Source organism: Mustela erminea, chromosome 9 (genome assembly GCF_009829155.1).
Source record: "Mustela erminea isolate mMusErm1 chromosome 9, mMusErm1.Pri, whole genome shotgun sequence".
In the NCBI taxonomy this organism is placed as follows: domain Eukaryota; kingdom Metazoa; phylum Chordata; class Mammalia; order Carnivora; family Mustelidae; genus Mustela; species Mustela erminea.
The window spans coordinates 93,439,112-93,464,492 of record NC_045622.1 but is presented as its reverse complement, the minus strand read 5'-3'; the positions used below and the strand labels follow the sequence as shown (position 1 = coordinate 93,464,492).

General features: G+C 41.4%; 1 protein-coding gene across 3 annotated transcripts in view; it reads right to left on the bottom strand.

Annotated features, from left to right (window-relative positions):
- TTC17 (tetratricopeptide repeat domain 17) overlaps nucleotides 1-25,381 on the bottom strand; it is a 117,554-nt gene that overhangs the window by 10,559 nt on the left and 81,614 nt on the right. For 2 of the 3 annotated variants that reach the window (XM_032360411.1, XM_032360412.1), the window contains 5 exons: nucleotides 21,613-21,872; nucleotides 19,778-19,931; nucleotides 14,818-14,938; nucleotides 12,490-12,649; nucleotides 11,496-11,579 (listed from right to left, as the gene is read on the bottom strand). In XM_032360411.1, the coding sequence (XP_032216302.1) occupies nucleotides 11,496-11,579; nucleotides 12,490-12,649; nucleotides 14,818-14,938; nucleotides 19,778-19,931; nucleotides 21,613-21,872 (779 nt within the window). Of the gene's footprint in view, nucleotides 1-754; nucleotides 1,547-11,495; nucleotides 11,580-12,489; nucleotides 12,650-14,817; nucleotides 14,939-19,777; nucleotides 19,932-21,612; nucleotides 21,873-25,381 lie in introns of those variants that run through there. The other variant, XM_032360413.1, reaches the window with a different exon arrangement.

The following is a 25,381-nucleotide window of genomic DNA, read 5'->3' as shown; positions in this document are numbered from 1 at the left end:
TATCATTACATAGTAATTTTCTCTGCTCCTAATAATTTTTTTGTTTTGAAATATATTTTTCAGGTAATTAATAACTATACATTTCTTTTGATTACCAGATATCTGGTATATCTTCTTTCCCATTTTTTTCAATGTTTGCATTATGTTTCAGGCATGACTCATTAAATCTTTAAAAAATTTCCGATTTGACATTATTTTGACTGCTACATTACAGAATTTTTTTTTTTTAAGATTTTATTTGAGGCTGCCTGGGTGGCTCAATTAGTTAAGCAGCTGCCTTCCACTCAGGTCATAAACCTAGGGTCCTGGGAACAAGGCCCACATTGGGATCCCTGCTCAGCAGAAAGCCTACTTCTCCCTCCCCCTTTGCCTGCTGCTCTCCCTACTTGTGCACTCTGTCAAATAAATAAATAAAATCTTAAAAAAAAAAAAAAAGATTTGAGAGAGTGAGAGAGAGAGCACCAAAGCACAAGTGGGGGAAGGGGCAGAGGGAGAAGCAGATTCCCTGCTGAGTGAGGAGCCTGACCAGAGGCTCCACCCCAAGGCTCTGGGATTACAACATGAGCTGAAGGCAGACACTCACCAGGTGCCCCTTATTACAGATTGTTTTTAAGATTGTCTACTTCTTGGCTTCTATTTGTTCTTATCACTTTTTGTTGCTGTTGTTCTGACCCTTAAATGCTTTTTTTTTTTTTTTGGCACCACTTCTTGCACTAATTTTTTTTTTTTTTTTAATCCTCCCCTTCCTAACTTATTTTATCTTCAAAGGATTGGGATCTGCATTCTTTTTAATGGTTAACCTTAAATCTTTACTCAATATTGGACATAAGTCCAAGCAATATGTTAACTCATTCCTCCTAAATATTAAGAGGCCTTTTGAACACTTTAACTCCGATCATCCCACACTCAAATGTGTATTGTTTTGCATAGTATTTCTGTTTAGTCATTTCTCTTAAAAATCCCACAAATTATTGTTTTCTACAGACATATTTGCTTGGGTTTGCAAGCATGTATCATTTTATTTGCTTAGCAAATCTTCGGTCTCAGACAATCCTTCTTTGGCTTTCATACAGAAAAATTCGTTTAGGTAGGACTCCTGGTAGTAAACTTTTTCCAGTTATCTTTAAATGTGTTTACTCTTCTCTCATTGTAAGGTACACAATTCTAGGAGGGCCCACTATGTTTTCAAAACTATCACCTGGCTTAGATAGGTGTTTTGAGAAACGGGCTGTCATTTTGACCATCATTCCTCTGTAGGTAATCTGTCCCTTCTGTTCTTCCTAAGGGCAGAGGTCTTTGTCTAAATTTTTCCTCACTGATTTATCCCAAGCACTTAAAAAGTCTTTGGTATACACTAAGCCTCGGCGACATTATTTGTTTGTGAGTAAATTCATGCATGAACGTTGCGGTCTTTATCAAGTTGGTCAGATGCAAATCCAAAATTCTATAATTTGTTCTGTGGTACTGTGGCTAGAACTCTGCAAATCATATTTCTCCTTTGTTAGCAGGCTTCTTGTCAGGGTCTGCAAATGTGCAAGCTAGGAAACTGAAAGGCAAGAGGGAGAAAGGACTTTTTTCTTTCTGTTTGCGTGTTGCACCTGTCAGCATCATTTGAGCAATGGTATTTTGCACTCCCAGACCCAGCCTCACTGCATCCCTTCAGCAGCCAGGATATGCTCCCTCTTCAGAAGCCAGAACTCCCACTTGCCAGAATTCCTGTGAACGCTGAGATTTTGAAAATCCCACAGCCTGCCTGTTTCTCTCATCCCTAGGCTTGGGTGCCAGGCCCAGGAGTTGGTATTTCTAGCTTACTGGAGTCAGGAGTTTCCTTTTTCACCCTCCCACAACAATGTAATCAATTCTCAACCTTCAATTTGCTCTTCTGAATTACCTAATGTCTTTTCTGTTTTCCTAACAGTGCCCCGACTGAAACAGATGCTCTTAAGATACCTTTGTTTTTGCTGACTTACTATGATGTAGCCAGGCATGGATTTCTTTTTACTTATCCAGGTTGGAAAATGGCATGCTTCCTGAATCTGTCGATTCACTTACCGTCTTGTCTCTAAAATATTTTAGGTAATTTTTTACACAAAGCTTGCATTCACTATTTAATTGTGTCTAATTCACCCAATGAGTATTTGACTTAAATAAATATAATTTTAGTTTAAGAGATGTCAATTTGTTTTTTTAACTTCCTCATTTCTGGTATGGTATTTGTTTGCTCACCTTTGAGATAACATTTTAAAAATATTTTATAATGAGAAATTTCAAATATATACAAAAGAAGACAATAGTATAAAAACTTCCATGCACTCAATGACGAGCTTCAACACTTATCATCTCATGGCCACTTATGATTTCCTCTAACCCCTCATCCATATTAATGTGAAGCAAATCCCAGACTTCACATAATTTCATCAGTAAGTTTTCCATGTGTGTACTCTAAAAGATAAAAACTCAGATTTAAAACAAGGTTAACAAAGCTTGCTTAAAATATTGAAAATTATTTTTTAGTATCATCAATAGTCCTGTTTCCCCTGGCTGTCTTATGCAAGTTCATTCTGCTTTTATAATTTGAATCATAATCTAAATAAAGTTTGCATGTTGCCTGCCATTGGTTAATGTGTTCCTTAAGCGTCTTTTGATACCGAGGGTTCATCTTCATCTACTATTTAACATTCCTGTGGAAGAAATGGGGTTATGTATCCTGTAGTTTTCCACTGTCTGGACTCTGCTGATGGTATCCCAGGAGTCATTTAACACGCTCCTTTGCCCCTGTATTTCCCACTAGTTGGTAGTCAGAGGCTTGACTGGCCTCAGATTTGACTTACTGAGGAGGGAGGGTGGTCAAACGCTTCACAGGTGGTAACGTGAATGTCCAATGGTACCCACGCGCTGAGTGTATTTGTGAGGTTAGTAGCGAGTGATGATCACTGCCAAAAATTAATTAGGAGTAGCGAAACTGTAATATTCTAATTTTATTATTTCTAGTTTACTACTTGGAATACTCCTATAGAGAGACTTTTTCTCATCATTGGATCATTTACCCTAAAGTACAGTTCATTTAGAATGAAAGGAAACATGCTGGTTATTTTCTTTTCATATTAGGAAAAACAAAACAAAACAAAAACAAAAACCCAAGTTTGTTCCCATGTATCTTCCAAAACCAAATCCTCAGCGTGAATTTGGGAGTCTAAATATCGTTTAATATATGTGATGTGATCTACCCACTCAGTTGCGTCAAAGTGTTCCATCTTTGGCCAATGGGAACATATTCCAGTTGACTCTGAGTTCTTCTGACACAACCTTTGTTGATTTTGGGAGTCTCTTTGCTTGCCTGGACTTGGTAGAAGCCATTTCTCCAAGGAATTCTGGCTCCTTTAATGGAAACTAGTATCTAAGGATCGATATCTAGGCATAAAGTGTGCTTATCAATACTGGGTTACTCACTGATATTAATCTTTTCAGCAAATAAAGTTAGGAAATGTGTAAATATATGAGAAAGTTTTGCTAGTGTTTTTAATTCACGACTACAGACATTTACTTAACATCATCATTCTCACACTTTTATGTCCTTTACCCATGGCCAAACTCTAGTTTGCAACATTACCAACACAATTATTCATTTATTTTGCATTGCATACACCTACAATCTCAAGACAATATCAATATTTCTAACAATAGTATTATTGAAAACGAGTAAGGTTTTCTTTTGTGCGTAGGGTAAGTATCCCATCAGGGAGGTAGTCAAATAATGGTCTTTTAAAGTCACTTGGAATAGTTCCTCTTGGTATGGTTTTATTACCAACTGAATATGTGGTCGGGCTCACTTAATTTTACTTTTAATTAAGAACTGCCTTATTAAAATTTGTTTTGATATTAAACAAAATATTTGTTTTCAAAATCAAACAAAAGATAATATCGAGTCAAGAAAATCTAGCTTCATGCCCAATCTTTCCCAACCAATTTCTTTCTTCCCTCCATAGAAAACCATTTAAAAGTATTTTTAAAAGTTACTCTTCCATTTTAAAATATCTGTTTTTCGGGGCTCCTGGGTGGCTCAGTGGGTTAAAGCCTCTGCCTTTGGCTCAGGTCATGATCCCAGGGTCCTGGGATCGAGCCCCGCATCGGGCTCTCTGCTCAGCAGGGAGCCTGCTTCCTCCTCTCTCTCTCTGTCTGCCTCTCTGCCTGCTTGAGATCTCTGTCAAAAAAATAAATTAAAAAATCTTAAAAAAAAAAAAAGAAAATAATACTCTATAAATTATTTCAGTATTTTAAATTTTATGACTCAGTTTATGATTAACACGGTAAATGGTCCACATGCATTTTGAAAAAAATTATTTTAAGTGGGTTCTATCTTAATATGGGGCTCGAACTCATAACCCCAAGATCAAGAGTAGCATGCTCTACTGATTGAGCCATAAGCTTTCTTAAAAAAGAGAATTATGTCACAGTTTAATGAAACATTATATAAATATGTGAAGTCAAATTTGTTTTTTAGGAAGATGGTCTATATTTTTACTTTTTTTTTTGTCTGTTTAGTTCTACCACTTACTGAGAGAGGCTGATGTCTATTATGATTGTAGATTCATTTGTTTCACTGTTTAGATCTGCCAATGTTTAATGCTTGTCGTATATAATTTGAAATTATCTTACTGGTTTCATCAAACAGATTTACAATTTTGTATATTCTTGGTGGACTGATCTCTCTATTATTATTAATCGTCTTTTTTGTAGTAATGCTTCTTCCTGTAAATTCCACATTGTCTGATGTTGGTATAGTTAAACCAGCTTTCTTTTGACGAGTGTTTGTATATCTTCTTCCCATCTGTTTAATTTCAACCATTTAATATCTTACAGTAAAGTGTGTTACTTGTGAACAGCACATAAGTGGGTTCAGTATTTTAACCCAGTCTGATAATGTCGGTAATCTAATTGGAATACTTAGTCCTTTTGTATTTACTGTCATTAATGACGTATTGTACTTATCTCTAACACTTTACTATTTGTATTTTATTTTATCCATTTCTATATTTTACATAGAATATATATTTCTATTTTATATTCCTTTTGTCTTCCTTTCTTACTTTACTGAATTAATCAAAATTTCTTTTTATTATTCCATTTTTCCTTAACTATACATTCTTCAACTGTTCTTTTAATGATAAGCCTAGAAACGACAATATGCACCTTTAAACTATTCCAGACTAAAAATACAAATTATTACTTTAATTCTGCTACTTCCCTGATAATGCTAAAACCTAACACCCTGCCCATGTGTATTCATGGGAAAATTAATCTCATGTTAATCTTTTAGCTGTGTTACCCTGGAAACCTAATAAAGGTAGAATGCCAGCCATGTTATCAGCCAACACACTTATAGTAAATACAACCTGACTAAACTGCAGTGGACGGGGAGGACTGTGACCATTCCCCAGTGTGACATTTCTTGTCCCTTGCTGGAACTCTTCCACTCTAGGCCCAGTGGACTCTTATAAAAGTTATTGGTTCCTGCATGGAACTTGCGACTTCTGAACTAGGGCTGGTCCCATACTCAGCTCATGTGGACTTGATCCCTTGTCCCTGAACTGTCACTTGGGGAAAGGGGCAGATAACTGTCCCTGGGCCTGCTGCCAGACTGCTAGGGGAATTCTTGGAAAAACTCATGAGAAGCTGCATGGCTGGTTTACTGGGTTTCCTACTCTATCCTTCTGACCGAAGGCAAGACCACAAGTGCCCTACTGAGTTGTGCAAGTATAAAATATTTATCTAGCTGGCCCTAAATCCTCTGGCAGTGGATACCGCAGAGTGGTAGCAGCAGCAGAATGGACTTTCATAGCCTTGGTTCAATGTGGCCAAGGCACTGTGACATAAAAGAATGCCCAGGGAGACGCAGATGAAACTAAAGTCTCAGTGCGGAGCCAATTTTCTCGGGGTCTGATGGCAGAAGTTTGACATTGTGTGATAGAGGGTAAATCTTTCCATTGTGGGACTAGATGAAAGCTGAAGACAAACTTGTGCCAAGAGAAACTGCCCACTCCTCCCCTCCCCACTGTCCATGAAATGGAAGTGACCAGAAGCACAGCTGTAAGTGGGCTGGCTGGGAAGAATGACAATTGCCTTGGGGTAGCTGATGCATTGGGGTCAAACGGGGCCCTGATGCCCGGCAGCGGGTGGGGAAGAGACTCGAGCAAGCTCGACTCCATGTTTGTGAGCGGGGCTGGACTAGAAAAGAGGTGGAGCAGCTGGGTCGGTCTGGACCGAAACTGGGTTGGCCACAGATCTACTCAGCATGGAGAGGTGCCCACGAGCCCCTAGCAGGGGGAGCAGGGGACGGAAGTAGAAGAACCACTCTGCACCAGCACACAGGTCGAAGAGGGCTAAGTGGCGAGCTGGCACACAAACTGGCTGCTTGGAAATGGCTGTGGTGTGCTGCACGTCTGGGGAGGCAGCGCTGTCCGAGCAGCTTATGTGGGAGCGACCTCAGCGGCAACCTGGGGCGGCATCTCAAGGGTTTAACCTTCACTTGGGGACTAATCAGTGTCATCTGCAGACACTTAAGGAGATAATGAATGGCAATGCAAACTACAAACTCCTTGGGCTTTCCAAGAAATGACAAATGATAATGACTATTTTAAAAGCTGGAAGCAAAGAGGATATGGACATGCTTGTTCTTCTGTGAGTGACAAATGAGAAAGGGGTGCTTTATTTGTCATCACTGTCATTTTCTAAGGCAGCGGTTTCAAAATGTGATCTTCTTACCAGCAGTATCAGCCAACAGCTTACTAGAAATGTCCATACTCAAGCCCAGCCCTAGTCCTACTAACTCAAGAAGCCCAGCAAACTGTGGACTCTAATAAGCGCTCCAGGTGATTCTGGTGGACCCTAAAGTCTGAAAGGAGTTGTATTAAAGTTAGTAACTGAAGGTCATGGAGATTGGTCTGTGAGCCCACAATGGACATGGTTACTAGATTAACCTTCTAGCTCTATTTTCCTGAAAACCTAATAAAGGGTGAATGTTCTCTTACCAGGCAAAATAGCTTATAGTAAAAATGACCTCAGTTGGTAACTGTAACTAGACTAGGAGAACTGGAAATAAACTATGAACACCTCATGAAAAGCCAGTTCCGAGTTTCAGAGTGCCGTGGTTCTTATAAAGAGCGAGGCTCTTTCCAGGACTCAAGGAGCTATCACAAAAGATATCGGTTTTTATATGGAACTTGGAACATCAAAACCAGGATAGTTCCCATAATACATCATTTGACTTGTTCTCTTGCACTTGAACTGTGGCCTAGCAGCAAAGGGCAGCAGGCAGATAAGGGTCGCTGGGCTAAGCAAGGACTCCCTCTGGAGGGACACACCTGATGCTATTACACTTTCCCATCAGAAGCTACTACTGTCATTACTTTGTATGGTCTCTCTCATTTATATTTACTCTAATATTTACCCTTTCTGTTGCTCTCTGCTTTTTCCTGTTTCCATCTGGGATAGTTTTTGTTCTGCCTGAAGAAATTCCTTTAGTGATTTTTCGTTCAAGTCTGTTTCGGTTTCTGGTGGTCTAAGATCCTTAAACCTTCATTTTTGAAAATAGGTATAATTTACACAGAAATGCTCAGATCTTAAGTAAAACATTCACTTTTGACTACTATTAAATACACATTTCCAACACTCTACAAAGTCTTTTCAGGCTGCTTCCCAGTCAACCCTCTCCCCACAAAGCAACAAGTGATCAGATTTCTAACACCACAGGTGAGTTTTGCCTGTTCTAGAATTTCATATAGTTGGAACTCACATACTAGGTACTTTTTTTGTGTCCAACCTCTTTTATTAGCGTAGTATTTTTGAGATTCATCAATATGGATGTTGGGCCTTTCTTACTGAATCCATTAGTGTAATTAGTATCCACCATGTAAACACACCATGTTCTTCCATTCTTTTATTGATGGGCACCTCAATGTTTTTCTGGCTATTATGAATAAATCTGCTGTGAACATAAAGTATTTTGTGGACATGTATTTTCATGCCTCTTTGATAAATATCTAGCACTAAAATTCCTGGACCATATATGCTTAATAGACAACCAAACTTCTCCAAAATGTCTGTATGGTAATACTCCCACTGGCAACTCCCAACTGGTAGCTCTGTAGCATCTCCCACATTTCCACATTTGCCATTATTGATCTTTTTCATTTTAGCTCTTCTAGTGCTAGGAGTGCTTCCTGCTTCAAAGTCTATTTTTTTCTGATGACAATGTTGCTCTCTTTTTTTAATTGTTTGCATGGTATATATTGTTTTCCATCTTCATATTCTCAACACTTCTGTACCTGATATTTAAAGTGTTTCTCTTATAAGCAGCATATAGTTCGATTTAAAAAATCCATTCCATACTAAATGCTTCAATTACATAATCTTTTTTACCTAACTGCTGATACGCTTGGAATCTCTACTTCCTATTTTACCATTTGCATTTTATTTTTATGCACCCTTTCTCTTGCCTGACTTTCTTTAATCAAATGTTTTACATTATTCCATTTTCCTTCTGTTCAATTACATTTTAAAACCATTGTTAGTAGTTAGCCTAGAGCTTAAAACTGTATTCTTACTTATCACAGTCCTATGCAAATTATTACTTTAGCACTTGGCTGATACCAATTAAGCCTCAGAACTTTTCAACTCCATTTTCTTCCCTCCCATCACCTGTTATTGTTACTGTGCACTTTAGTGACACGTAAAAGCGCGGCACTTCAGGGCCCTGCAGCTAGGACTGTATGGCTACTGTTCATTTCCATTTGTCTTCGCGGCGTTCTTCACTCCCTCTTGCGTGTCGATATCTCTATCTGGGATGTTTTCCTGAGAACGTTCTTTGTTATTTCAGTGCAGGCCCTCTGGTGTCAGATTCTCTGAATTTTCTTTTCTCTGAACCCATCTTTATTTCACCTTAATATCTGAAGGACATGTTTGCTGGTATAAAATTCTAGGCTTGCAGTTTTTCTCTTCCAGCTTGAAAGATGTTGTTACACTGGCCTCTGGTTTCTATCATCTCTGCTGAGATGCCGTCAGTCTTGTTGCTCCTCTGGAGGGACCCGCGGTGTGTTAAAGATGGGCCACGCAGTCTTTGTCACTGCTAGCAGATGGAGGACGTTTCCCCGGCCTTTGATTCCAAGCAGGCGCCAGCACTCTGCGCTTGGACAGAGTGGTGCCGTGGCAGTTCTGGCTACGCACAAGCTCTCAGAGGCCTGCGTGCTTCTGCTCTCACCCTTGTGGAGCCCCGAGCCATCACGGAGAAAGGTCCAGCTACCCTGCTGGGAGACAACCAAGGCAGGGCTTCCCAGCTGTGCCCAGCTATTCCACCCTCTCCACTGGAGGTTCAGACACATGAGTGAAACCTTCTTCGGTGGCCAGTCCCAGATGAGTCTCTACACGTCTTCAGTGGCATGAATGACTCCAAGGGAGACCAGAAGAATGTCCAGCTGAGTCTGGTTCAGACTGCACAGTCTTGAGCAAATCACGGTTTTGTCTGAAGCCAGTAGATTCTGGAGTGGCTTCTGAGGCAGAAATGGAGAACTGAAATAGTGTTTGGTGTTCAGAATAGAGTGTGGCCATGCCACACACTTAGAACCTGTGGTGTTAGTTCTAGGACTGGGTCGACTACAACTGCTGAGCAGCAGTGAGACTCTTCACGGAGGCTGGACAAGCACGGAGGAAATCAGGACGGGAGGCTGGAGAAGGGGCGGACTTATCTATTGGTATAACATTGAGGCTGTATCTTAGAAGACAGCAAAAATACCTAACCAAGTTGTAGATCTGGCTAGGAAGACTTCCAAGAAGAATGATGAGAGTGACAAAGGGTTTTTGAAAAGCTATTAAAAAAGAGAGCACTTTAGAAACTACAGTTTTTGGGCAGGGTTTAGAAAAACTGCTTTCAAGCTGGGACTTGCAAGGTTAGAAAATGAAACTTTTTCAATTGTCAGCTTCTCCAATCAGCATGAGATTTTAAAGTAAAAAAAAAAAAAATCCAGAAAGTTACCAGTAAAACTATGGCCTTGGGGTCAAGCTCAAATCAGAAACAAGGCAGTAGGATCTTTTGTTACTCCTGCCTCAGAAGGATATCGATGTAAGCCTCATAAGGCTCTCACAGACAAAAAGTGCCTAAAAATCTTAAGGGTATTTACACCCTGGACTCACATTCAAGGTAGACAGGGACCTTCTTGAAGAGATTTGAGATGTGGGTTCTGTCTGCAGTGACTTATCAATTGAAGGTCTACAAAGTCTTTTTTTTTTTTTTTAAAGATTTTATTTATTTATTTGACAGAGGGAGAGAGAGATCACAAGCAGGCAGAAAGGCAGGCAGAGACAGAGGGGGAAGCAGGCTCCCCACTAAGCACAGAGCCCGATGCGGGGCCCGATCCCAGGACCCTGAGATCATGACCTGAGCTGAAGGCAGAGGCCCAACCCACTGAGCCACCCAGGCGCCCTCTACAAAGTCTTTTAAAGGGGTTGTGCCAGTTTTGACTAAAAGGGAGAGAAAGGTGGGAAGCAAGACGAGTGAGTTTTTCAACTGCAAACACAGGCCTTTCTTACAGAAAAGAAAGACCACTCAGAGAGAAGGGTCAAGAGTGGAGAAACAGATTAGGGAACTAAGCCCAGGAAACCAAAATGGACCATAATCAAGGAATATTCCTTGTAATGCAAGTCATCAGGGGAACTGGTGACATACGGCCAGATGGGGTTCAGAATCGACACAGAATGGTGATGCTATGTCTTTTCCATTTCCTGTGTTTAAAACTACCATGACTTCCCTATTCCTGCCACACTGCCATGTAGTGCCAGAAGCCCAGTAGATTCTCATTAGGTTATAGTACTGCTTTAACATTGTATATTAATAAAGTGGAGAGATACTTAACCATAAAATAATTAATTTTAGTTTTACAAAACCCCCTTTTTACATAAAGATCACACACAAATGGATGAACAGTCTTAGAAACGCAGAATATGTTCTCCAGGCTTCTATGAAAACGCAGTTTTGCAGATATTTTGTTTCATTATTTCAAGAGAAGAAGGTATTTAAAGTTGTGTTTCCCATCCACAGCCTGAAATACCAACTACTCTTCACCACCAGAATACCCGACTTACATCATATACTGAGATTCCCTGGTTGCCAGGAGCTCCACACTGGAGTAAAGAAGACAAAACTGAGGGCCAGGGCACGAATAAAGGCAACGGGCTCAACATGTGTGGTTAAAAAAAAAAAAAGACAAAACTGACAAGGTAGGTTCCACCACAGAAGATACACAGAACAGCCAAAAAGAGTGCTAACCGAGGGATGGAAAAAGCAAGGGAAAAGTAATGGAAACTCAGTGGTGGGTAATTCCACGTCCTCCCTTTAGCTACTAAGTGCTGCGTAACTCACATAGAGGTTAGAGCCACCCAAATAATCTGGGAAAGTCAGAAGGTGGACAGACGGTAGTATCCAGCTTTCCTACAGGGTGACTCACCTTTTCCAAAACTTTGGCAATTCGTGTGCCGATTTGTTCGAGTGACTGCTGTGGATACTGGTCTTTGCCAAGATTTTGCAGTACCTGATGTAGGGAAAGACAGCAGGTGAGAGCAAGGAAAGGAGCAGGATCTAGGTGACGCTGCTGACGCTGAGCTGGACACTAGGGCCCAAAAGCCAGCGGCTGCTCTGGGGTATGTGCTGTGGTCCTGCTGGTCGGGCACTTTGGGGAAGACGCATGGAAACCCAGCATCCCTTCCGTACCCTCCCACTCGACAAAAACTACAGACATGTAAAACATATTCATTACAGCAACATTAGAAAAGAGAGTAAATAAAGGAAATTAAAACTATCTGTATTCCTGTCACCCAGACGCAACCAGTATTAGTATCTTTACACTACTGATGTTTCAGGGATTTTTCTGAAATAGCATGTGTACACACATACTGCCTCACTCACAGAATATGGGATCACACTACCTATTGTCCCCTATATTTTCACATAACATGAAGATTTCTTCATGCCAATAAATGTATTTCTATTACATCTTTCTTGGGGGCTCCACTGTATACTATCCTCTATCTGTACAACACTTATTTAACAAATCCTCTACTCTTGGACATTTGTGGTGGTTTCTCAATTGTCCTTCTCGGTACATTGTCTGCTAGGCATATGCCAGGTCTGCTCACCTTCCTTGCCTTCTTAAGAATGCCAACAGGAGAATAAGCTGCCCCAAATAATCCTGACAAGAGCCTCTGTCCGCTAGCAAGCAGAATGCTACCTACCTTGAGGAGTGAATCAGAATTCAAATTTCCTGGCCCTTAAAGGAAAAGCATGAACTCACTCCCAGGGCCTGAAATAAATCAGGCCTGGCCTAAAGCCACCTAGAGTTAGGCCCTCTGAAATGTGGCCCAGCCCCCGGGCTTCCTGCTGTCAGCTGCGGCACCACTGCCGTGCTAGCAAGTACAGCGTGCTGAAGACGGCTGGGCACTCACCTCTGTCAGCTGACTCTCGCCCGTGTAGTGCAGGCTGGCCCGGTTGGAGACCCCATGCAGGTGGTCCAGGGTGTGCATGCTCGTGGGCAGATTGCCGTTGCAAAGCGGCTCCATCGCCGGCTGCTGTATTGGAGTGGCAAAGTCGATGTGTTCTGTGATACTGGAAAAGGGAGATTGCCACATTAGCCACGGGAAACCCGAGTGGGTGGGGAGCAAGAGTATTAATAATCGGCTGATCGTAACTTTGCGATGTTACCAGGACTGTCTGGAACCACGACTCACAGACTGAAGAGACAGCAGAGGTGATCTAGTCTATCTCACTTTATAGGTGCAAGAATCCAGTGCCTGGAGATAACTGTTTGCTGAACGTATGAGCAGAGATTGTAGCCCTGGTCAAAGGAGCAGCGCTGGAATCAGAGTCCTGAACTCAGTGATTTCCCGGTCCACTCAAGCTGCCTCCTTTCTATGCACCATGGGGTCTGGTGTGGTCACTGCCATTGGCCATTTTTTCTCACTGGGAAGTTTTGAACCTGGCAGGCTTTAGTCTATGATTTCTTTTTTTAGGGTAAAATTCCCTTTTCAGTGATAAATACCCGCAAGTGGTTCCTATCTTTTATTTTCCCTTTATGCACAGAAGCCCACCCCACAGGAAAAATGACCCAAAGTTTAGACAGTACATTTTAAACAGATACAGCTGTTCAGTGTATCCATGTAACTCCCTGTTGTAGACCCAAAGTGGTCATTTTCCTGCTATGTGCAGGCTAAATGTTATACATTCTCATATATGCTGAAATGGTAAACTGGCATGGCCAAATTTTATTTCTAGCTATTTAAAGCTAAAATGTATTAGGCAAACATTCATTCATTTCGTGTCACACACCAGAGTTACAATAATTAACAAGACATCGCCAATCCCTGCTGTTATGGTGCTTGTGGTCTTGTGAGTGGCTCGGTTATTACAGATGTTATAAAAGACGAAAACAAGGTACAATGTCAGTACCCTACGGGGAGGTATGTATTTCCCCCTCTGCTGATGGAGGAAGGAGGTGGCTAGTGAAGGATTCCCTAAGGAACCAAGATTTAAGTCAAGACGAGGGTGTGAATGAACCAGGTGGGAAGCAGGTGGCGAGAACATCACCCCACGCAAAGCAACACCAGTGTCAAGGGCCCGACAGGAGGGAGGGTGGCGAGGATGGAAAGACACACGGCGGCAGATCACAAAGGGCTTTGTGGACCACGGTAAAGAGCAGTAAGAAGTTAGTAGAGCATTTTAAGAATTATTTGACTTGTATTTGAGGAAGGAATCTGAGTACTGTAGGGATAAGGGGCAGAATAGAGTCAAGAGTCAATAAAGCACGCGGCCCCGCTAGGCGCCTACTGAGCGGAGCGAAGTGGAGATGATGACGAACTGCTTTAAGGGGACAGCAATGGAGATGGAGAAAAGCCAATGGCTTTGAAAAACACTCAGAGGGTGGAAGTAGTTAGAATGGGTAAGAGACCAGATCTGAGGGTGAAGGGAAAGGGATCATTAAGGACGACTTCCAGTTTTCTGGCCTAAGCACTGCTGGAGCGATCTACTAAGAATAAGAAACAGAAAACACACAGAACAACGATTTTTTGGAAGGTGAGCAGACAAGGAAACAATGAGTGTGGTTTTGCTGAGGTTGAGGGGTCTCAGAGCTATCTAGGCAGAGAGGCCAAGTCAGTAATTGGACAGATGATTTGAAGAAAAATCTGGTATAGAGATTCAAATTCAAGAGCTGTCAATATATTGGGGGTGACAGAAGTTCTGGGAGTACATCAGTCTGACTCCGAGTGATTCTAAGGTAAGAAGGCTTAGAGGTAAATCTTGGGGAACACCAACATTTAAAGGGCAGAGAAGGAGCCAGCAAAAGAGAATGAGTATCCAAGGAGGAAAACTCAGTTACCGGAGGGGCAACTTGGCTCAGCCTGTGTCTTGGTAAGTGTTTGTAAATCTAGATATGCTCTGGCTCCCTTTTTAAGTACACAATGTCAGAAACACAGGTTTTTCCATAAAGAGGGATCCAGTCTTTAACTCAAACTAAGTAAGTTCCATACTTCTGCAGACCTTACAAAGTGTGGGGGAAGGCCCTAAGAAGGGAGGGCACGTTCACTGCTTCAGTACAATGGACTGCGTCCACCTGTGGCCTGTGGTCAGCAATGGTCATCCTCAGAAACTCTAAGCCTAAAAAGGACGACTCCTCTAATAGCTGCTGACAAAGAAGGGCATCCCTGAAGTCAAGAGAGGCCCAAGAGGTTCACTGGTACATAAATGCCACAAAGGAGCAAGGGGTTTAAGATACTCACTCAATGTTTTTTGAAGAAACTGCAAGCCAGGTACTCACGATGGCAGTCAGCTCTACCCAGCGGAGTTTGAGGCACTCGTCTGGGCTGGGCCATCCCAGACTCTGGTAGTCACGCTTTTTTCCTAGAAGGAAAGTATGACATCAATGCACATGACTGCAAAGGAACAGAACCCACAGTGTCTTACTTAACCCAGGCTGGCATGTTCGGAGGTGCCAGTCATTCTTCTAGTCTTTAGGATTTTTACCATTTAGAGAATTAGAATCTTGTCATTCACTGCAAAGGGAATAAGATTATCTGAGTGAAGTCTCGGGTTCAAAGACAGATGATGAAGTAAAAATAAATGAGTCCACTGGATTTAAGACTGATCAACGGAAGATAAGAGCTAAGATATTCTTCGATGTTAACATCTTACCAAGTTTCATTTTTACCCCTCTATATCTTGATTTTATAAAGACAGCTCCAACTTAGGAGGAGCATGTACGGTTAAAGCATGGTTTCCCATTCTCGCAGGACTGACTGTGGCTGGGAGGTGCTTTGTGTGGGGCTGTCCTGTGCACTGGAGGATGTCTAGGAGCATCCCTGGCTTCTCCCCTATAGAACCAGTAGCACCCCCCATTCCCCCTCTGCCACACACACACAGATGGGACAACCAAAATGTGCCCTGGGAAGACAAAATCACTCCTGGTAGAGAACCACTGCTGCACAGAAAAGCAGCAGATGGGGAATAACAGTGATAATGATGGGTTATCATTTATTTCCAGAGCACTTACTGTGTGTTCAGGTCCTGTGCTAAGTGCCTTATATCCACAGCTCATTTCTCAGGTGGGAAAATGGAGGCACAGAGAGATCAGGTGACTTGCCCAAGGTTACTTGGCTAATGGACAGCAGAGCTCGGATCCAGATCCAGATCGGTCTGAGTCCAACATGTATGCTTCCAATCAGCGTGCTATTTAAAGCTATACTGGGCTTTTAAAGCTCTGTTAATTGACACCCTTCACAGGTACTACCTTTGTGTACAGGCCCTTCACTTAGACTGAGTCCCCAACTAAGTCTTGTCTGGAATGAGGGACTTCTGGAAGACTTACAATAGAATGAATGGACAGGAAGGAGAACTTTGCATCTGTGTAACTTTTTCTTATAATGTGGGAATTTGCCAATAACAGAAAACTGAGGTATAAGCAGGGCTCTAGATTTAAGTAAAATGGAACAGTTTGGAAGAGTTTCAAATGAACTCTGTTTAAATGAATAACTAAGAGAATTAAACCGTAAGTTTCCAATAAAGCTTATTTTATTTCTGTAATGTTTAAGAAATTCACTTGAAAAGCATTTATTGAGCATCTATCATAAAGAAATGGGAACTGTGTTGAGGCACTAGGAATAGTCAGGGGAATAATACAGAAGGGGCCTGCCCCTGAGTTCACAGTCTAGGGAGGAAGGTAAACATGAACAAATCCTAGGATACGAAAGGATGACTGCCAGAGTGAAAAGGACAGGACGACGGCACGGAGGTGAGAGCAACTAATTCTGCCTGAAGGTATCAAGGAAGGGAAGGCGCGTGGCATCGGAAGTGTAAGGATGAGTGATATTTTAGCGCTGCTGATGTGGCAGGAGAGCAGGCCAGGCAGAGGGGGCAGCATATGCAAAGGTAAGGAGGTAAAATAAGAGCATGGTTGGTTCAGAAAAATAACAGCGTGAAGGACAGACAGGCTGGATGCTTGTACACCACACGAGGAGGTTTGGACTTCATTCTATAGGCAATGGGGAGCCTCTGAGCCCACATTTCCCCATCTTGTTCACTGGAATATCCTCACAGACTCTATTTATTTATTTATTTACTTTTTTTTTTTTAAGATTTTATTTATTTGACAGAGAGACAGCAAGAGAGGGAACAAAAACAGGGGGACAGGCAGAGGGAGAGGGAGAAGCAGGCTTTCCACTGAGCAGGGAGCCTGTGTGGGGCTCAATCCCAGGACTCTGGGACCATGACCTGAGCCAAAGGTAGACACTTAACGACTAAGCCACCTAGGTGCCCCCTAAAAGACTTTGTTAAATGCTTTGCTGAAATCTAGTTACATTGTATTTATAGCACTTCCCTGGTCTTCTAGTCTGGTAGCTCTCTTCAAAAAAGGAAGTGAAATTAGTTATGCATTATTAGTTTTACTAGTTCTTAGTAAATTTACAGTGGCCCCCATTGATCTCCACTCTTCCCCATGGCCTCACAAACTATCTGTTTTAGGATTTGCTTTAAAACTTTGTCAGGATTGGGGCACCTGGGTGGCTCAGTGGGTTAAAGCCTCTGCCTTCGGCTCAGGTCATGATCCCAAGGTCCTGGGATCGAGCCCCGCATCCGGCTCTCTGCTCAGCGGGGAGCCTGCTTCCTCCTTTCTCTCAGCCTACCTGTGATCTCTGTCAAATAAATAAGTAAAATCTTAAAAAAAAAACAAAAAACCCCCAAACTTTGTCAGGATTTACCATGAACCTTCTCTCCTAGTAGTGAAGAGAATCCAGATTTATTTGAAAACCCAGGATACTGTACCTCTCTGGCTACCTGTCATCTCTTCCAAGCCTTAGAACTTTTCATGTTACTGAGAGTAAGCAGGTTCCCTGATGTCCTTGGCCAAGTACACTCAATGCACTATGTGGGCCCACCCACTTGAATACATTTAAAACCACTTAAGTGCTTTCCTGTCATCTCAACCACACCAAGCTTTAATTTTCACTTTTACAAGAAATTTTTAGTTTTTTATTTGTAAAAACAATATAGGCTTATTATAAAATATTTAGAAAATGGAAAAGCATGTAGAAGAAAATTAAAAATTACCCATATCTCTATCAATACCCAGAAAGGACCACTTACACTTTGGTATATTCTCTTCTATACTTGTTTCTACACACTTATTTTAGCTTCTTTTATCAAATCTAAGAGGTCATAAACACTATTTTATATGGTATAAGAAAGAAAAACACAGCCAATTATTATTTAAAATATGATCAGCTGTAAGATACACCTCAGCTGCAGATGCAGAAATGTGAACAAGTATAGTCATAATACAGTATATCTACTACCTTACAAAAATTGAAGTGTTCTACCTGCTATGTTATAAACCACTTTGGTTCACTTACTAGATTACAGGCATCTTGGCTGCACAGTACATGGCATGGACGTTCTGTAATTTATTTGGGCAATTACCAGCATTTAGGTGGTTTATAATTTTTTTATTATGATAAGCGGCCCCATGATCAATCTTGCCACTTCTGTCTTTGGCATCTATAAAATGATTTACTTAGGGTAAATTATTGGAAGTAAAATTATTGGTTTATTTTTAAATTTTCTGATCTATATGGTCAAATGATCCCCTAATTGATCTCATTAACTCTGTGTATTACAAGTTTAAAGACAGTTTGAGGAGCAAAGATGGCATGTCGCTGTTTGTGTTTATGTCTCTTTGATTGCTAGTGAGGCTGAACATTTCATCACATGTTCAGTGGCCAACTGTATGTGTGTTATCTGGGGAACTGTCTCCGTACTTGCGCACAACTCACTGAAATGCTGTGTTTTCATACTGATTTGTAGGTGTTATTTTATTTTTTTAAAAGATTTTATCTATTTATATGAGAGAGAGAAAGAGAGAAGAGCACACAAGCAGGGAGGGGCAGCGGGAGTGGGAGAAGCAGACTCCTCACTGATCAGGGAGCCTAAGGGGGGGCTCGATCCCAGGACCCTGAGATCATGACTTGAGCTGACGTCAGGTGCTCAACTGACTTAAGCCAGCCAGGTTGCCCTGTAGCCCCTGTAGGTGTTCTTTAAATGATACTGATACTTTGTGCTTATCACCGAGTCTGTAAAAATATAAATATCCTGCAAAAATACTTTGTTTCAGTCCTCTGCCTACTTTATGGTGTCTTCTGATGCCATCATTATTTTTTTCTTTTTCTCTCTGCCTTAGAAAGTCTTTTCCCATTGGAAAAGTACATAAATATTCATCTAAATTTTCTACTTTTATGATTTTATTACATTTACTATTTAATGGAATTTTCATTTCCATAATGATGTTTTACATTTTGAACACCCTTCCCCTTGCTACAGAAGACAGACCTAGTAAAGGAAGTGCTGCTTTCTTTCTGTAGCTTGTTAACACACGATGCCACCCTTAAATAGTACAGCTACTACATGCTGTCAACTCCAGTCATGACAAAATGTCCTTTTTGGTGCCCTTCGTATTTTCTAAGTAACAGTTCACTCTGGGATTTAGCCAAACTGACCCTATTCTTTATATTTTATTATGTGCCTCCTGCTTTCAGCTTTAAGTATACCAAATTAAATAAGAATCTTTTCATGAAGTTAATTTTTGAAGTCTAGAATAGTGAAAATATCCTTTAAAAAAAATTCTTTATAAAAGAAATTTGATCACCACTATTTCATTGCTAGAAAAGAAAGTCAACTGGGCCCATGGCAATGGCCCTGAACCTGGAGTCCCAAGAAGCACTTCAGGACAACTATGAACCCTAAAAGTACATGACAAATTCTGATGTGTATGCATTTTTCCTGGGCACAGTTCTAAAGCATTTATCCAATACTTAAAGAGATATCAGACACATAAAATATTAAGTGTTAATATTTATTGAGTCCTATGTGGCCAGTTCATTTAAAGCACTTCACATGTATAATTCTTACAGTTCTCACAACCATCCTATAAGACACATGTGATCCTATTAAACTAGACTATCGAGAATTAATAGGACTTCAAGCTCAAGATGATAAGAATATAAGCCCGACAGGCAATGGTAAAGAAGTCAAATAATATCAAAACAAACTTTTTATACCAACGACTGTTTCCTCATTCACTAAGCCCCATTACCCTCTCATCTGATCTCCTTCAAGTCACAAACACATCCTTAGTAAGAAATGAGACAGTGCAATCTGAAAAAAGAAACTGGCATATTAAACATTCAAATTTACCTTGTGGCCCAGGAGATGCCACCTTTGGGCCAGTGATCTCCAAGTTTGCTTGGTAACGATGTACATTTTCTGCTTGATTCTGTTCTACCTTTTTCCCAGGAGTTTTCTTATGATCTCCTTTGGGTTTCTTTACACGTTTGACCTGGAATGTGATCTGGAAAATGGAAATATGTTGGGGACAAATTAGACCAATTATCAAATCTGTAAAGGCTGTGGATATTGGGGGTTTTAAGAGTAACCGGTCCTAATTCTATAAAGAAAACATCCAAATGGCTAAGAGACAAATGAAAAAGTGCTCAACATCACTCAGCATCATGGAAATACAAATCAAAACCACAGTGAGATACCACCTCACACTAGGCAGAATGACTAAAATTAACAAGTCAGGAAATGACAGGTGTTGGCGAGGATGCGGAGAAGGGGGAACCCTCCTACACTGTTGGTGGGAATGCAAGCTGGCAGCCACTCTAGACAACAGAATGGAGTTTCCTCAAAAAGTTGAAAATAGAACTACCCTCCGACCCAGCAATCACACTACTGGGTATTTACCCTAAAGATACAAATGTAGTGATCTGAAGGGGCACGTGCACCCCAATGTTTATAGCAGCAATGTCCACCATAGCCAAACTACGGAAAGAGCCTAGATGTCTATCAACAGAGGAATGGATAAAGATGTGGTATATAGATATACACAATGGAATACTACGCAGCCATCAAAAAAACCCGGAATCTTGCCATTTGCAACAACATGGATGGAACTAGAGGTTACTATGCTAAGTAAAAGAAGTCGGGGCGCCAGGGCTCAGAGGGTTGAGCCTCTGCCTTCAGCCCGGGTCATGATCTCAGGGTCCTGGGATTGAGCCCTGCATCAGGTTCTCTGCTGGGTGGGGAATCTGCTTCCCCCCACCCCCCCACCTCCTGCTCTGCCTACTTGTGATCTCTCTCTCTGTCAAATAAATAAATAAAATTAAATTAAAAAAAAGAAGTCTACCAGAGAGGGATAATTATCATATGATCTCACTGATTTGAGGAATTAGAGAAATAAGACAAGAAGATTATAGGGGAAGGGAGGGGAAAATGAAGCCAGGGAGAGAAACAAACTGTAAGAGACTCTTGGTCTCCAAGGGTTGCTGGAGAAGAGAACTGGTGGGAGGGATGGGGTGGCAGGGTAATGGACACTGGGAAGGGTACGTGCTATGGTGAGGGCTGTGAGTTGTGTAAGACTGATGATTCACAGACCTGTACCCCTGAAACAACAGCAAAAAGGTAACCAGTGCTGGGGCGCCTGGGTGGCTCAGCTGGTTAAGTGTTTTGACAGAATCTCAGGGCTGTGCGATTGAGTTCTGCACTGGATTTCACACTGAGCAAAGAACCTGCTTAAGATTCCCTCCCTCCCTGTCCCTCTCTGCCTCCTCCCCACCCTACCCCCGACTTGAGCTCTCTTTTTCTAAAAACGAAAGAGTAACCAGTCCTATTCTAGAGTTCTGTTTCATTCTTACAGGTCTAAATGAAAAACATTTAGTAAAATGAACAAATAGCTTAGCCCTGAAGGGTGTATAGAGGAAACTGAAAATGAAGATGTCTGAGCTGGGCGGTTGCAGGCATGCAGGCTGGACAGGCTCCCACTTCATCTGCCTCCTGGAAGAGCTAGCGAGACAGACGGAAGTAAAGGGAAATGTTCCTCAGTACAAGGCCCACTCAAGGGCTGAACGGAAGGTGGAGTAAAGTGGCGCCACACCCCCAAGAGAGACATCACACTCTGTGAATGTGGAAGCCCCCACCCCCACCAAGACCTGGGCTATGGTTTGGTGTGAACGGACTTGGCCAACTCTCACCCATTCTGTGGCTTCATCATCTTCACTTCTGCAGTCTCCGTAGCAAGAGCTTCTGGCCACTCCATCCTGGGGACCCTTCTTTAGCACTCGTATCCCCTGCAAGTCCAGACGCCGCCCTTTCATCTCCAGGGCTCCCCCAAAGCCTTCCAGGGGCCATGCCTGTTGAAATTCGTCCACCAAAGCCAGTATCTCTTCAGACATTTTTGTTTCATCCGAATTCTCCATCTCATCAGAACCATTGCTCTCCTCAACCACTGTACCTGAAATTTGAGCGCCCGCAGATCATTAAAGATTTCGTAGTACTCACTCCAGTACTTGAGGGACTCCGACCTTGCTGTCTGAGCAGCTCTGGCTCTGCTGGGAGCAAATTCGATAACCACCCATAAAAATGTCACTCATCATCCTCAAAATGCACAATAAAATGTCCTCTTTGCTGTGTAGCTTTGTCAAAAACTTGGATAAGGACAACAGGAGCAGCAAGGTGGCAGGCAGGCACGGATTACTGTATCACTAGTGAGCAGGGGGATGGCTATTTTATAGACATATTACTGAAAAAAAAAAGACCCACTTGCTTTAAATATAAGACACGGATGGCAAAGGTAAAATTTATTATGATGTTATTTACTGAATATGTGAGATCCTTGAAGTTTTATTCAAACAGCAAATGGCTGCATGTCCAGGCCATACAGTCTAACTGCCTTATCTGAACAACGACTTGTTTAATGGGTAATTATCCTAATTCTACATTCAGGCTCTTATTTTCACTAATGGCCAGTGTAAAAGAAATAGTGATGGAGTAGTGTAATATTTTCCTAAAACGGTTATGAAGACATTATTTGTTATGTTGCTCACGTTTCTTATGTAAAGACTTCCATGGATGTTTCCCAGTACAATGGCCTAGAAAAATTCTTTCTCTTGAGAAGTCAGTGTTTCTACTGTTATACATTAAAGGTTATATAACCTTACATGTTCCCTTCTATGCCTAGATGACTATAACATTTAGGGCAAAATTTGTCTGAGTTTCTTAATAGAATGCTTTCCTTCCTTAAAAAAAAAAAAACTTTATTATTTAACTTTTGCTATTTTGAATTAATGGCTGAATCTTATAGTGTGTGTTTATGAAAGTCATTTCCAATACTTTCCGGATGTAGATAGGGTACAAAAACAAATAAAATGGAATACCTCCTTTTGTAATATATCTACTGGACAACCTGAGAGCTCGGGGTTGGTTGCTCAGAAAATGCCAGTCTACATTATCCTAGTTAAGTCATCCCAATAACCTTCAGTTGGTAATTCTGTTTTTTTCAGTGATTTAAAACATGGTACTAATAAGGCCAAGGTCAGGAATCTCACTTCCATATTGACCAAACCCGTAACCATAGTGAGTATGAACTCATGTTAGAAATGTACAGTATTAGTCTCTGGGGAGGCATGGGGTGAGAAAAGTGGCTGACCACCAAGGCTAAAGGCAACATAAAGCTTTGATCCCTATACCCAGAGTATCTCTCTCAGCTCTGGTGGCATCTCTATCTTCCATCTCACTTTCTATTCCAGAAAGTGGGAAGGTCTGTTGTCAGGCTGGGAGTACCGTGAGAAATCTGTTATTCTTTCTTAAAAGAACTATAAGGCTCCTTCATTTGATAACAAGTGACTTTGAAATGTACTGTGGTCCTTTCAAGCAAATTTCTTTTAGGTTTTTTGAACCAGTCTGCTGGGGTTTCTTTTTGCTTATTATTATCATTATCACTAATGAAGTTCTGAGATAAGCATAAAGTAAAATAGGGGTTTACAAGGGCATTTTCTTTAGAATATTCAGATAAAGATGGTTATTGCCTAAATTATGTGGCAAATAGTATATCTTCTTGTTTACTACTATATCCTGAATGTCTAACATTGTATGTGACACTTAAGAGGCACGGTTGTAGAATGAGTTAATGGAACTGGGGAATATTTTGGTTTGTGAGGTTCTTGAGGATCTACTGCTCCAGACGTTGCCTTGTCCTGCTGGTGATTTAAGCCTTTATAAACTCTAAGGTTAAAAGCAAGCATCATGTCCTTAACATAATGTCTAGCATACTATATGACTTACTAATTTTTCAGTAGCTAACTCAGGAAAAATACCTGGACAGGGTTGCTATGGGGACCCCAAAAAGCAACTTAATTAGAAGAACTATCTGCCATCTGACTTGTAGCAACACAGTTCTAAGTATTTTTTTTTTTTTTTAAAGATTTTATATATTTGACACAGAGAGAGAGGTCACAAGCAGGCAGAGAGACAGGCCAAGGGGGAGGGGGAAGCAGGCTCCCGCCGAGCAGACAGCCCAATGCGGGGCTCTATCCCAGGACCCTGAGATCATGACCTGAGCCGAAGGCAGAGGCTTAACCCACTGAGCCACCCAGGCGCCCCAGAGTTCTAAGTATTTTTCATGTTATTTTAGCTTCCTGTCCTTCCTTCTCCTATGGGCACCATGGGATTTCCTGCACCTAGTCCTGAGACAGGAAAGGCATTTTGATATATCTGTCGGCAGCCAAGAGTATGGGCTTAAAGAAAAGTGGCTTTTGGCCAAAGGTAGACTGCAGGTAACTAATTCCCCCGGGTATAGTTGGAACCGCATGCATATGGATGTGGTGTTTGGAAACCTTATTTCCATTCAGTAACTACAACTATTCTAAATAAATAAAGCTATTCAGTTGCAAAGAGTTCTGCAAGCCCAGTTCCAAAGGTTAATGCTCCCCTATGCCCAGACCATATGGAAATATATATATCATTACTGAAAAGTTCTTAGAGAAAGGGCCTTTCATTGACGGAAACTGGTATTCCAGTCAAGAGAGACTATAGAGCTTGCTGCAGGCTTTTGCTGCTGGCAGCCACTAGTCCTTTCAAAGACTGTAGGGGTGGGGGTAGAAGCAATTCCTAAAGAACAACATTAAATAAAGGTGAGGAATGGGGAGATCATTAATGTGCTATGAGTTAGAAACAATAAACCAATCTTTATTTATTTAAAACCTACTATGTGGGGTGCCTGGGTGGCTCAGTGGGTTAAAGCCTCTGCCTTCAGCTCAGGTCATGATCCTGGGGTCCTGGGGTCCTGGGATCAAGCCCGGCATCGGGCTCTTTGCTCAGCAAGGAGCCTGCTTCCCTTCCTCTCTACCTGCCTCTCTGCCTAATTGTGATCTCTCTCTGTCAAATAAATAAATAAAATCTTAAAAAAAAAAATGAAATAAAACCTACTATGTGCCTATTTCATGCTATGAGCCATATAGTTGGGAACAAAAAGAATCGGAGGAATTACAGCTCAACAGCATGGGGGTTAGGGGCACTGACCCCCACACAGTTGAAAATCCACATATAGCTTTTGTTTCTCCAAAAACTTAGCTACTAATAGCCTCCGGCTGACTGGAAGCCTTACCGATAACATGAACAGTCGATTAACATGTATTTTGCATGTTATAGGTATTATATACTGTATTCTTATAATAAAGGAAGCTAAAATGCACTGTTAAGAACATAAGAGAAGATAAAGTACTATACGGTATTTATCAAAAAAAACCCTGCACATAGGTGGATGTATGCAGTTCAAACCTATATTGTTCAAGGTTCGACTGTATAATCAGGTTGGAGACACTAAACTATATACATAAAATAATCAGGGCATAATTACATTTAGATACTTTTTTTCCTAGAGGAAAAGCATAATTGAGTGTGGTCACCACATGCTTCCTAGGGGAAGGCAGACTCCTGAGGCAGGGTTCGGACAGGCAGAAGGCC